The 13,015-nt window shown below is 57.6% G+C and overlaps 1 protein-coding gene across 4 annotated transcripts; it reads left to right on the top strand.

Annotated features, from left to right (window-relative positions):
• Positions 1-362: 362 nt before the first annotated feature.
• ARID5A (AT-rich interaction domain 5A) lies at positions 363-12,851 on the top strand. 4 transcript variants are annotated; one of them, XM_047781250.1, is made up of 7 exons: positions 363-474; positions 8,008-8,123; positions 9,325-9,463; positions 9,827-9,879; positions 10,319-10,416; positions 10,695-10,854; positions 11,237-12,851. In XM_047781250.1, exons 1-7 carry the CDS (start codon positions 471-473, stop codon positions 12,464-12,466), a joined length of 1,800 nt encoding a protein of 599 aa, XP_047637206.1. In that variant the 5' UTR covers positions 363-470; the 3' UTR covers positions 12,467-12,851. The 4 variants fall into 4 exon arrangements, with proteins under 4 accessions (XP_047637206.1, XP_047637207.1, XP_047637208.1 ...); XM_047781251.1 differs by lacking the exons at positions 9,325-9,463; positions 9,827-9,879; XM_047781252.1 differs by lacking the exons at positions 8,008-8,123; positions 9,325-9,463 and having other exon boundaries at positions 370-474.
• The last annotated feature ends 164 nt before the right edge of the window (positions 12,852-13,015 follow it).

The following is a 13,015-nucleotide window of genomic DNA, read 5'->3' as shown; positions in this document are numbered from 1 at the left end:
TTGGGCTAGGAGGGACAGTGGGAGACGTCTTCCGCCTAGTTCAAGTCAGAAGCACTTTGTTCACTGCCCCATTGCCCTACGGAGGAGCAAGGAAGATTTTTCCAAGACTCGAGTTTTGCTTCCGTTGGCACCAGGCAGCAGTGACTCCAGGCTGTCCTGCCTGAGCCCCTCCAGGTGGGAAACCTACTTCTGCAGCCCAGGTCTCTGAGCCTGGGGAGTAAGAAGAGCACACTACAACTCCCAGAGTTCCTCAGGCTCGGGGGGCGGCCCCCTACCCCTCGGGGGAGAATCGGACCCGCCAACCGGAGCCCACAGTGGGACAGGGGCGGGGCCAGGCAGGGCTGGGCGGGGCGGGGCCACGGGGAGGCGGCTGGCGATCCGTGCCTCCAGCCAGTTGCGCGCAGAGCGCAGAGTAGGGACGTCGGTCTGTGCGGAGGGTCTCGGCAGGCGCCGCGGCACCTCGCTGGGCCATGGGTAAGTGTCTCTGCGGCCCGGGACGGGGGTGGCGGCCCCGCGGGATGGGGAGGTTGCTGTGCCAGGTCTGCCCCGGCGCTCGTAGTCGTAGGTGCTGCCTTGGGGGGCGGAACCCGGCGGAGGAAGGACTCGGGGGGCGAGGGCGTGGGGACCAAGCCTGGCCTGGGGCACCCGCGCCCTCTGCCCGGCGCGGGAGGGTGAGGCCGGGTGTCGGCGCGTGCTCTTCGAAAAAAGGAAAGACAAAAAGTTTTGGCGGCCTGGGGCTTCCCGGGCGTTTATCTCGAAACTCTTCTCGTCGTCTCTTGACTGAAATTTACCAAGTCCTGTACGGTTCTGTCATCCCACTTCCTGCTGTGGTTTCAATCTCGAGCTGGTCTCAGCTAATTTGTTGTGACAGCTGTCCGCAGCAGTTCTCTGTCTGCAGCACCCCCCCGCCGCCCTCCCACCCCCTCCCCCGTCACATCCCGGCGGTTCTCAGAACCCGCCGGCGCCGCCGAGAAGAGGCACCCGGGTCCTTTGGGCGCGCGGGGCGCTTTCCACTGGCGGTCGCTGTTTCCTGAAAGTGACTCTGCGCGGATTTTGAAGAACTTGCTCAATGCATTTTGAAGAATCAACTGTTCCTCTTTCAGCCGATCCTTCGGCGGTTACCCGCTCCTCGCCCCCTACCCTTTCTCTTTTCTCTTCCTTTTTTTTTTTTTTTTTTCTTTTCTTCTCTAGTCTCTCTTCTTGTCTCCGGTCCACCCTCCTCCGCCCCCCACCACCGGCAGAAAAGAAGTAGCCTCACTCTTTGTTCCTCTTTCCTTTATTTCTTTTCTATCCCCTCGGGTCTTCAGAAGGGACAGGGTGGCTCCCTGGGAGTGACGCGGGCGAAGAGCAGAGATGCGCGGTGCGGGCTGCGAGCGTCAGAGGAGAGGTGTTTGGCTTCGACCTCAGTCTGAGCCGCGGACCACAATCCGGCGGCTGCCTCACCAGGGTCCCTGCGCACAGTGTTCTGGGGGTGCGGCTGGGCCAGGTGCACGTCCTCCAGCCCCAGGGACGCTGGGGTAGGAGTGGTGATGGCCGGTGCTGCACACGGGATGGCTCAGGGTGTGGGTGTGGGGTCACAGGGCTGGTCAGACCCAGGTTCCCTTTGTTCGCGAGGTCGTCAGCTAGTGAGCAGGGGTCTTCGGGCCGAGGGGAGGATAAAAGGTGCTTCTTGCCTCATCCGGATCCTCATTGTTGGGGATGTGGGGTCTCTGTGGCCACAAGCCATGCTAGGGCAGAGGAAGGGTAAGAGATGGCAGCTAGTGGTTTGGGCCACCAGAATCTGTACAAGCCCTGAGGAACATTCTCGGACCTAGGACTTGGAGTCCCGTAGAGCTAGGAAGGACCGCAGACAACCAGTGCTTCCTTCTTTGATTTAGAGTCTGAGAAGCAGCGGCTTAGACATTAGCCCTGCGGCAGTGAGAATGAATCTAGCTTCTAAGACCTTGCCCCCCTCTCCCTTCCCTGTGGTCTCCTGTTTCCCAGGTGGGCCATGGCCTGGGATAACCCACCCTCCTTCTTGGACCTTGCTTTACTGGCTTGGAGAGCCACTCTGGGGGGCTGCAGGAAGGGAATGGACACACTGAGAAGCAAAGGAGTGCCTCCAGCCGAGGTCAGGCAGCCTTCCTCTGTCCTGCCTGTGCCTCTACCATTGGGCCGTGTTTTGGACAAGCCGCCACCAAGCCTTGTTTCTCCACAGGTTAGTTTATGGGGACACAGGAAACAGTCCATAGATGGAGCTGTTACAGTTATCATCAGGTGTCACCCAGACTTGGAGAGGAGGGACAGTGGGGATTCAGCCTCATCCCCAAATAGGGTAATTAGGATATTCCCTAACTGGCTTAAAGAGAGACCAAATCTCAGCAGGGCTTGGGAGACGGTAGTCTCATTTGGTGCCCCCATGACCCGACTTTTCTAGACTCAAGGCTGTCATCTTGGCCCCAGCTGCTCCCAGACCCTGTCCCCACTTCCCCCTGGCTGAGACACTGAGGCAGGGCACAAGGTACACCCATGGCTTCCATGTTCAGGCCATCTGACTGTCCTCAGTGCTGGCTGGAGCACAGCCCTTGGCAGGTCCCCCCTCCCCAAACCTGGGCTCCCACCCTGGAGCAAGCTCCGCACAGATACTCCGCCAGGCAGCCTGGCTCCTGGGCCACAGAGTGGACTGGCCGCTTCAAAAGCTGTCTTTGTTTTAGCTCCAGCTTGAGCAAAGAGAAACTTAAGCCAACAACCTCAGGCGAAGAGGAGGTGTGGCCCTGTCTGCTGGTTGTTATTGAAGCTGCCTTTACCATTATTGTCATAATTGACACAGTGCTCCCAGTGGGTGACTTTTCATGAAAGGAAGTGTTGCTTCCTTCCTATCACACTGAGGGTGAATGAGGCCTGGGGGGCGGGGGTGCAGGGTGGAGAGAGAGAGAGAGACAGAGAGAGAGACACCTTGAACTAGTCGAGGCCAAGCTCCTCTCAGCACCAGCAGTATCTGAGGTCAAGTAGCTCCTGCTGCATCCGTGAGGCTCAGTGAGGCTTGTGTTTATGGAGCACCTGCCCCAAGCATTGAGACACAGTGGGGAGTGAGCAGGACAGGCAGCCTCAGGTCTCACTAAGGGGTGTGGACATGTGTGCACACACACACTCAGCTGTGGTCTGTAGGGGGAGCCTCATTTCTTTGTTCTCCTTAGAACATTGGGTCCATGGGGTCTAACACATCCACCCTATAGACGGGGGCAACAAGCTACAGAAGCACCTGTGGAGTCAGAGCACTCTCCCTGTCCTCCTTGTGCCCACTCTCATCTGCTTTCAGCTTGTCTGGTAGGGCAGGCCCAGCTTCTTGTCAGCAGATTAACAGGGATGCTGTGATGGGAGACTGCAGATCTTCTGGGGAGAGTGGGTAAGATTGCACCCTCTGAGCACAGAGAAGGAACTTAAGGTCTCCCTGCTCCCATTAAATTCTAGACCTCAGGGTTCAGTGTCTTGGGAAAGGCAGACTGCATTGGTTCTGAATCCCCACTTTGCTGCTAGTTAAGCTGTGTTGTTGTTGTTTTTGTTTTGTCTTTTTTTTTTTTTTTTTTTGCTATTTCTTGGGCTGCTTCCTCGGCCTATGGAGATTCCCAGGCTAGGGGTCTAATCGGAGCCGTAGCCACCAGCCTACACCAGAGCCACAGCAACGCGGGATCCAAGCCGCGTCTGCAACCTACACCACAGCTCACGGCAACGCCGGATCGTCAACCCACTGAGCAAGGGCAGGGACCGAACCCGCAACCTCATGGTTCCTAGTTGGATTCGTTAACCACTGCGCCACATCGGGAACTCCTAAGCTGTGTGTTTTTGAACCACTCAGAGCCTCGGGTCTTGAATCTATAAAAAGGGGGAAATAATACCACTGGTCCAGGGCCCAGCAGAGACTGATTTGAGTTGATGGGGGTGGGGCTTGAGAACAAGTGGGCTTCACTTTGGGAGCCTCCTCTTTTGGAGCTAGCCACTGAAATTAACCTCTTCACTGCCACGGTTTCAGAACTTAGGGTTAAGCTTGACTTCCACATGAGCCATGGAGTTGAACAGAAAAAGAGGGCAAACACAGGAAGAGCCTGAGCCATCCCGCTGCCCAGTACCCGGCCATACCCACTTGCTGCCTGGTGAGGGGCTGGGTCTCAAGGGCCCAGAGGTGTGGAAATGGTGGTGGGGGGTGGGCTGTGAGCCAAGTCCTGCTGTCAGTCGTTAGCTCTTCTTACTACCATCTAGGTGCACAAAACTGGGTGAATAAACTCAGCAGGCATACACAGGACTTGTGAGCAGGAAGCTTGGAGTACTGCAGAGACAATGTGGTCCTGCAAAGGAGGATGCAACATCAGTGATGTTATGATCCCTCAGAGAAATTTGGAAATTTAAATGCAGTTCAGTCAGGAGTTCACATCGTAGCTCAGAGGAAATGAATCTCACTAGGATCCACAAGGATGCAGGTTTAATTCCTGGCCTTGCTCAGTGGGTTAAGGATCCGGCCTTGCTGTGAGCTGTGGTGTAGGTTGCAGATGCGGCTCAGATCCCGCATTGCTGTGGCTCTGGCGTAGGCCGGCGGCTACAGCTCAGATTTGACCCCTAGCCTGGGAACCTCCATATGCCATGGGTGTGGCCCTAAAAAAAAGACCAAAAAAAAAAAAATGCAGTTCAGTCAAAACCCCAGTGCTTTGTCTTTTCTTTTTTGAGGGAAAGTGACAAAATTACCCTAAAGTTCAGATGGAATTTTTTTAAGATGAGTAATGATGGAGCTTGCCCTCTGGATAGTAAGTTGTGTTACAAAGCTACAGAAATTAAAACTGTGAATGGGTCCAGCATTCTACAGTGAGTAAAACCTAACAATGCCCCAAACTGGCATTTCACCTTATTGGGGGAAGGGGTCACTCAGTCCATGGCGCTGCCCACCCATGGGGAAATAAGGTTAAATCCCTATCTCATACAGATTCCAGATAGATTAAAAGTCAACAAATGATAATCACCACTATTGCCATTATTGCTTCCTGGATGGAAAAGGCATGTCTGAATGGCTTTCCTTTGGACAGCAGAGGGGTTTTTTTTTGGAAATGAATCCTCCTCAGTGACAACAGGGCATCTGAGGCTTTGCCTTCTGGGGGACCTCTATACCCATAAGCTCTAGGGCAAGACAGTAACTCAGTGGCTCAGGAGCAGGTGGGTTTCTCCAGCTTCCATGGCTCAGAGATGGGGATGGCCAGTCCCTAAGCCCCTTCCCTCCCCTGTGAAGCCAGGAGAGGGGCCCAACTCTGCTGTCTCAGGCCCAGCATTGGCAGGTGTGAGAGCTGGGGTCTGGGCAGGCAGGAAAACGTACCTGTTACCCATGGCAGGAGGTTTCAAACTTATTTTTCGTAGCAGAACTCTTTTTCTAAATGAAGAATCAAGATGTACCAATGATTGGCAGGGGTGAGGTGGGTATAGGGCAGCTTGGGGAAGGAGGGCGAGGATTCCTCCCAGCTCCTTCATCCAGGACTGCAGGAATGAGGTGCCCAGAAGCCCTTCCGGGACCAGAGGGCATGCTAGCTCTGGGTGGGAGAGAATAGAGGCCAGGTTCACTTGGGGACTTAGTGGCACACAGAGATAGAGTGTTTCCCGTCCCTGTCTGGGCTTAAACAGCTCAGATTGGTGACCTCTTTTCCAGGTAACCCAAGTGCCCGCCTCTGGGAGGTTTTCCTGGGAGAGCATGGCCCAGGCAGAGCTCACCAACTCCAGAACCAAGCAGGAGGGACTAGGGCCATTCTGGCCTGGTGGCTCTCAACATGGCTGCCCTCTCAGGTCCCTGGGGAGCTTTAAACCTGATGCCCCTTGCAGGACCTTAAATCCAACTCAGGTGGGGCTGGGGCAGGGTGACAGGCAGTGTGTTTTGTTTTGTTTCTGAATTTTATTTTTATTTTATTTTTTATTTCCCCAATACGTTATTTTTTTTTTCTACTGTACAGCATGGTGACCCAGTTACACATACATGTATACATTCTTTTTTCTCCCATTATCGTGCTTCATCATAAGTGACGTAGTTCCCAGTGCTACAACAGCAAGAGGCATTGTGTTTTTTTAAATGCTCCCCAGATGACTCCAGTAGGTCCCACTACCTTATTTCTCTGAAGCTTGAGGATGGTAACTTCCTGGGCTCATGAAACAAATTGGCAGGAGGGCTTCAGTGAGAGGCCCCATCACAGGAGCAGATGGAGAGAGTCCTTCAGAGCCAAGCATTTTCCCATCAGGAAAGAAGGGAGAGAGGGTGTGAAAGCAGAGCAGAGAAGGCAGGAAAGGAAAGGGGAAAAGCTGAGGGGTACAGGTGCTCCAGTGACCTGGAAGGCTTTGGGATCATGGAAAGTGAGCAAAGGACTCCAGCATCTTTCTCTCCCATTTCACAGAAGGGAATACTGAGGCAAGGTGGTCATCGTTAGCACCTAGTTATTTCTGGAGATTGGCTGTGTCTCCAGGGGGTCAGGAGCCAGCCTGAGAGAATGGCCTAGACCCAACTCTCTCTACAAGCATTGGGCTCGGTTTCTCTCCCAGGCTTATTTGGCTTCTCCTCAGGCCCTTGCAGATGTTGCTGATAAACACAGCAGCAGCGGTGGTGGTGGGGCCAAGACCCCCAGACTGGTGGGTGGACCTGGTCCCCCAAGGAAACAGACCACCCTTCTGGCTTCAGTCCCTCCCCACCCCCACCCTAAAAATGGGATTTCCTTCTGAGAGTCAAAGAGAGAACTTATGTGAAAGGGCCAGGGACACAGAACCGAGGACCTGGGCGGCACCCATGTGAACAGCTGCCCAAAGGGACACTGTCCAGCTGCCAGGGGTTCTACAGTCGCGCTTCTGGGTACCGCTGGCCTTGTGGGTCACTGGTGTGGGTTTCTTGTTAGGGAGATTCTTTTTCTGTCTGAGATGGAGGGGGAATCTTGCAGGTTCCCAGCAGTAAGGATTTCCTGAGCTGGAGTGAACCAGGAGTACAGGACAGTCCACGCTGGATTAACAAAAAGGAAAGAGGAAGGGAAAGGAAAAAGAAAAAGAAAAAGGCGGTCAGAAGATGGGGGCTCCTGACCGCACACCTGCTGCCAGCCTGCCCGTGGTCAGAGCCCGCAGTGGCTGTGCTTTTTGCAGTGGCAGGGGTGTTGTGTCTTTGCAGCCATCAGCTCTCATGATGCCCTCAGTAAATCAAACCCGTGCTCCTCCCTGCACCCGTACCTTCAGGTTGTTGTGAGAATCACTCCTGCTCCCTTCCCTGCACCTACTGTGTGTGGGCGCTGGATGGCCCCACTGAACTGTCAGGGGCATCTCAGTTCAGGCGGCCCTCTTGAGGGTGTCAGGAGTTAGGATGACTAGAGAGAAGTGCTGTGCTTGGCTGGGGGCTGGGAGGGACCACCCCAAGGAAGTGACTTGTCAGGTGAGACTCAACGGGCTACCAGGACCCATGCTGGTGAGGAGGGCTTGTGGCCTAATGAGGAGCAGTTAGAACTCTGCTGATGCTCAGGGAAAGGCTGGATGCTTCACAAACAGGATCTTACTTTCTTTTCAATTACTCCTGGAGGATCTACGGTCCAGGCAGCCCCATGGTGCTTTGAGGGCCCACAAATGCAGGAGCCTCTGCGGTTTCCCAGCTCTGCTGAGCTGCTGTGAAAACTTCCTACCTAAACGTTGGGCAAGTTTTAGAGACAGAATTTCCCTGAGAACCACAGGCCCAACCCCAGCCTCCTCTGACTTGATTTAGGATTTCCTTCAAAGTTGTGGGGAAAGGGCTGGAGTGGAGGAAGGACGGTGGTAGGGCCTGTGGGGTTGAGAGGAGTAGGCAGAAGTGAGCCCCATGTGTGTTTAAAGGGCCACCAGCAGCACTTGGGACAGTGGGCAGGGGACACGCTGTACAGGGCAGGTGAGGACTTTTCTCCACCTGGCCCACCCGGATACTGCCTCCCCTGCCACCTGCTCCTCCCTGCCAGCATCTCATGTCCTTTCTCCCCCCACCCCATCCTCTTCCTCCCCTTCCAGCACCTCCTGTCAAAGGGAAAAGGAAACAGTCAGAGGGCAGTGACCCCCTAGACCCCCCTGTGTCCCCTCAGCCTGATGGTGGACAGAGCAGGAGCCAGAGCCCTGTCCAGCTGGAGGTGAGTTGAGCAACCCCCTGGGGCCTCTTCCCTGCCCCTCCCTCCTGCCCGCCCACTTCTGCACAGCTTCCCAGGTGAACGTGGGGAGCCTAGAGATGCATTCCGTACCCTCCCTCCCCCCAGCCTCCGGTCCTTCAGAGAGCTAGGGCCCATCCCCTCTGGCAGGGATCTCAGACTTGGTTTTCCTAGCAGAACCCTTTTACCAAATGAGGATTACCTGGAACTCCCATCTATAAAACAGATTGAAGCACTCTTCTACGATGTCAAACTACATTTACGTCCATCTGTCATTCCAATTTATAATACAGACATTCCATGGTGAGATCAGCGCGGCTGTGTTGATGGGCACATTCATTTGAAGAGCAGAGGTCAGAGCATTTTCATTCTGAGGCTGCACAAACCGGTTGCCTTGGTCTCTCACATGTTCCAGTTTCATGGGTAACCTGTGAGCTGGCTTGCTTATTACCGGAGATCTCTGACTAGTTAAAAACATGGACTTGGTACTTGAATAGACTATCATGGAACATGTGGCTCTCCAAAGGATTCTAGGCCCAGATGGTTCCTGTCCTTTTAGTTTTGGGAGCCTTCCCAACCAGGACCTTAGCTCCCTGCCCTGAGCCGCCAGCCAGATGAACAGCATCAGCAGAAATTGCCCCCTGGGAGCAGAAACCAAAAGACCTGTGCATCTGACAGCAGTGCCATCGGAGCCCAGGACAGGGTTCCCCTCCCTGAGTTCACCAGGCAGATGGGTGGGTCACAGAGGCAGGGCTGGCAGAGGAGCCCCATAGAGAGCAGCAAGTGCCTTCTTCCTTCAGCTTGGACCACAGGGGCCCCTTGGAGGACCACTGGGAACCCACAGTTTTGTAGAGGAGCTGAAATGCAGATGTAGCAAATCTAGAGCAAGATGGCTGATCTGCGAGAGGCCTAGAGAAGGTGCAGCTTGTTCCATGGCTGCCTCTGGAGCCAGGCCTCTGTGGACACTGACCTGGCGTCCTGGTCACTAACAGCTGATACCCACACCTTTCTGACCCCAGGAACAATCACTGTAGCCCAGAGCTGGGTCTGGGGGCCTGCTCCCTCCTGTGGGAGCCCGAGGTTGGGGGCCACACATCTCTTTCCTCCCAGGTAGCCTGTGGTTCCACCTGTCCCCAGCCTCCCACCAACTGGGGACTCATCCTCCTGCCTCCTGTTCTTTCCCCAGGACCCCCCCGAGGCAGGCGGGGAGCGGGAGGAGGAGCAGGAGCGGGAGGAGGAGCAGGCCTTCCTGGTCAGCCTCTACAAGTTCATGAAGGAGCGACACACGCCCATCGAGAGGGTGCCCCATCTTGGCTTCAAGCAGAGTGCGTCCCTGGGGTGCAGGCAGGGAGGGGGGGCCCGGCAGGGGACCCCACCCAGACAGGGCGTTGGGGCAGCACCTCCACTCTGGGTGACTCTGGATGTTGCCCCCCCCCCCACCCAGGGGGGTGCACACAGAAAGGGTGCCCCCCTCCAGGCACAAGGCTGGCAATGGGTGGGGCTGGATTTCCATCCTCACAGGCCACTGGGCCCCCAGTGCAGAGAGCGCGGCCTGCCAGGGCATCCCAGTGGCCCTGTCTGGGTGCGTGCTGCTTCTGGGCCTGCCCAACAGGGCCATGTGGACAGGCTGCTGGCTGCCCCCTCCTCCCGCCAAGACTGACAGTGGCGCTGCCCTGTCTTTTCTCCAGTTAACCTGTGGAAGATCTACAAGGCCGTGGAGAAGCTGGGGGCCTATGAGCTGGTAAGGAAGTCACCTCCTCATTCTCGCCTGGCTGCATCTCCCAGCACATGGCCCCAGCTGGGGAACAGTGTGCCCAACACTGCTGTCCTTGCCCCTAGACAGGAGGACAAGGCAGGTTCCCCAGCCTGCCCTTTCCCAGCCCCCCTGCCTGCTGTGGGGAAAAGGGGGACCCACCTTGCCTGCTGGTACTTGGCTGCTCAAAGCAAGATTTCCTCTCCTCCGCATCTGTTCTGCCCTTGTGCTCAGAAAGCTGCTCGGGCCAGCAGTCAGCAGCCCCTGGGAGGGATACCTGGCTGGCGGCCAGGCGCGCCCCCTCCAACCTTGTCATCTCTGCTGCTGGAGCAGCTGCAAGAATGTGTTCTTGCCCCATCCCTGCTGTGGGGGGACCCCGAGGCCAGAGGGTGCCCGCGGGCCATGCCCTCACCTGGCGCTGTTGCAGGTGACCGGCCGGCGCCTCTGGAAGAATGTGTACGATGAGCTGGGGGGCAGCCCGGGCAGCACCAGCGCGGCCACGTGCACGCGCCGCCACTACGAGAGGTACGGCTGGGCCCCCAGGTTATGGGACCTGGGCCTTTCCCTCCCAGGGCTGGGCCAGTGGGACCCTGGCTGGGGAGAGAAGGGCAGCAGGCCTCCTGCACAAGATGAGAAGGGGCGGGGCCCCCACGGCTGTAGGTGGTGTGCGCTGCTGGGTAGGGGTGTGCATGGTGGGGGTGGGGAGGAGGTCAGGTGGGCTTGGAGCGGGGGAGGGTGTGGCACCCCCCCCCCCCACCCCGCCAACCCTGGCCTCCTGGTGGACGTGCCTGGCTCCTTCTCAGGCTGGTCCTCCCATATGTGCGGCACCTGAAGGGGGAGGATGACAAGCCACTGCCCCCCTCCAAGCCCAGGAAGCAGTACAAGATGGCCAAGGAGGCTCAGGGGGACGATGGTGCCGCTGAGAGACTGAAGAAAGCCAAGGAGGAGAAGCAGGTAGACCAGGTGAGCTCTGAGCCTGGCTGGGGCCCCTGGCCATACCGGGTTTTCCCATGCCCTGCCGCTCACGGCACCCAGACCCGCCCCGAGGCCAGTCCCCAAGGGGCTGCAGGGCCCTGTGGTGGCTGTGTGTGTTGTTTCCTACTTGAGGGCCCTCAAGTACATGTGGGGTCTGAACTCGGGTCTGCATCGCACTCACCAGTCCCTGTGTCCTGACACCAGGCTGTCCATTCAGAGGATGGGATGGCCTTTTGAAAATTCTGCACAAAGGTGCTAGAAGGGCTAACAGAGGCTCCTGGGTACTCACTTGGGACTGCTGTCACCAAGTCTCCGGGACAGGATCCTTGGCTCAGACCCAGGTCTGAGGCTTGGCCTTTTCTCATTCTAGATGACACCAGGAAAGACCAAAACAGACGCCCCCGACCTAGCAAGGCTTCCCAGCCAGGAGCCCCCCAGGGACAGCATGGAACAGCCAGGCCCAGCCCCTGGGCCCTCTCTGCCCTTTGTGGGTGCCAGCGGCTGCCCTGAGGCCTACAAGAGGCTCCTGTCCAGCTTCTACTGTAAAGGGACACATGGTATCATGTCACCACTGGCCAAGAAGAAGCTCCTGGCCCAGGTGAGCAAGGCAGAGGCCTTGCAATGCCAGGAGGGGGGCTGTCGCCATGGGGCAAGTGGGGAGCCCCAGGTGCCCTCAACTGTTCAGCCCCTGGAGAGCCCCCAGAGCCCAGGAGGGCTGGCTGAGAACTCCAGGCACCAGCTGACACCTCCGGAAGGGGTGCAGGGCCCTGGTGGCAGTCTTAGGGAGGAGGCTCAGGTGGGGCCTCGCCCCTCTGCCCCCACCTTCACCGGCTGCCTCCACACCTACTCTTCTGAGGTGCTGAAGCCCATCAGCCAGCACCCCCGGGACTTCCTCCCCAGTCTTAAAGATGCGGTGTTACTGGGGCCCCCTGGCAAAGAGGAAGGGCTGCCGACCAAGGAGCCCCAGCTGGTATGGGGTGGGGATGCCAACCGTCCCTCTGCATTCCACAAGGGCGGCTCCAGGAAGGGCAGCCTCTACCCCAAACCCAAAGCCTGCTGGGTGTCCCCCATGACCAAGGTCCCTGCTGAGAGCCCTGTGCCCCTGCCCACCTTCCCAAGCAGCCCAGGCCTGGGCAGCAAGCGCAGCCTGGAGGAAGAGGGCTTGGTTCATGGTGGCAAAAAACTGAGGGCAGTGTCTCCTTTTCTTAAGGAGGTGGATGCCAAGGAGTGTGGGACCAAGTCTGTAGGGCCTGGCTTGGCTGTCTCCTGCCTGCTGGGCCCAGCCCTAGGGCCCACCTTCCCAGAGGCCTACAGAGGTACCATGCTGCGCTGCCCACTGAACTTCACTGGCACCCCAGACCCCTTAAAGGGCCAGGCCCCACTCCCCTTCAGCCCCCTGGTCATCCCGGCCTTCCCGGCCCACCTCCTGGCCACTACAGCGCCCTCGCCCATGGCCGCTGGCCTCATGCACTTCCCCCCAGCATCTTTCGACAGTGCCCTTCGCCACAGACTTTGTCCGGCCTCGTCTGCGTGGCACGTGCCACCTGCCACAACCTATGCAGCGCCCCACTTCTCTTTCCACCTCAACACCAAGCTGTAGACCTGAGCCCGCAGTGCTGTGATGCAGTGCGGGGTCCTATGCGGCCCAGGATGGGGAGGCACTGCCGGAAGCTCTGGGCTGGAGCCCCCTTCTCAGGAGAGCTTGGCTGTGCCTAAGGCAGGGATGTCGCCCTGGCTGGGCAGCCTGGCACAAAGAGAGGCAGTGGGAAAACTGAGTTTCTCTCTCAAGGAGGCAGCCAGAGCCTGAGGACCGTGAGCCCCATGGTTGCAAGGCCTTGGGAGAAGACAGTGCAGGGCCAACCGCTCCTGGCCGGGGCCCCAGAGCAGAGGCCCGCAGCGGGGTGAAGGGCCAGGGAGCTGGTCAGCAGCTTGAGGTGTCCAGGCTGCCCATGGAAAATCCAATAAAATGCCTGTGGATTCACGCAGCGCTGAGGTGTATGTGGTACAGACCTTCACAAGAGCAGCGAGGTGCGGGGGTGGGGTGTGTTCATGGGTGGGGCCCCAATGGGGTGACAACCTGGGATGTCATCAGCCCACTGAAGAGCAGGACGCAGGCTGTGCCCTTCACCGCTTGGCTAGTCGAGGCTCA

This window comes from Phacochoerus africanus, chromosome 5 (genome assembly GCF_016906955.1).
Source record: "Phacochoerus africanus isolate WHEZ1 chromosome 5, ROS_Pafr_v1, whole genome shotgun sequence".
Taxonomy (NCBI): domain Eukaryota; kingdom Metazoa; phylum Chordata; class Mammalia; order Artiodactyla; family Suidae; genus Phacochoerus; species Phacochoerus africanus.
This window is presented reverse-complemented; position numbering and strand designations above follow the sequence as displayed.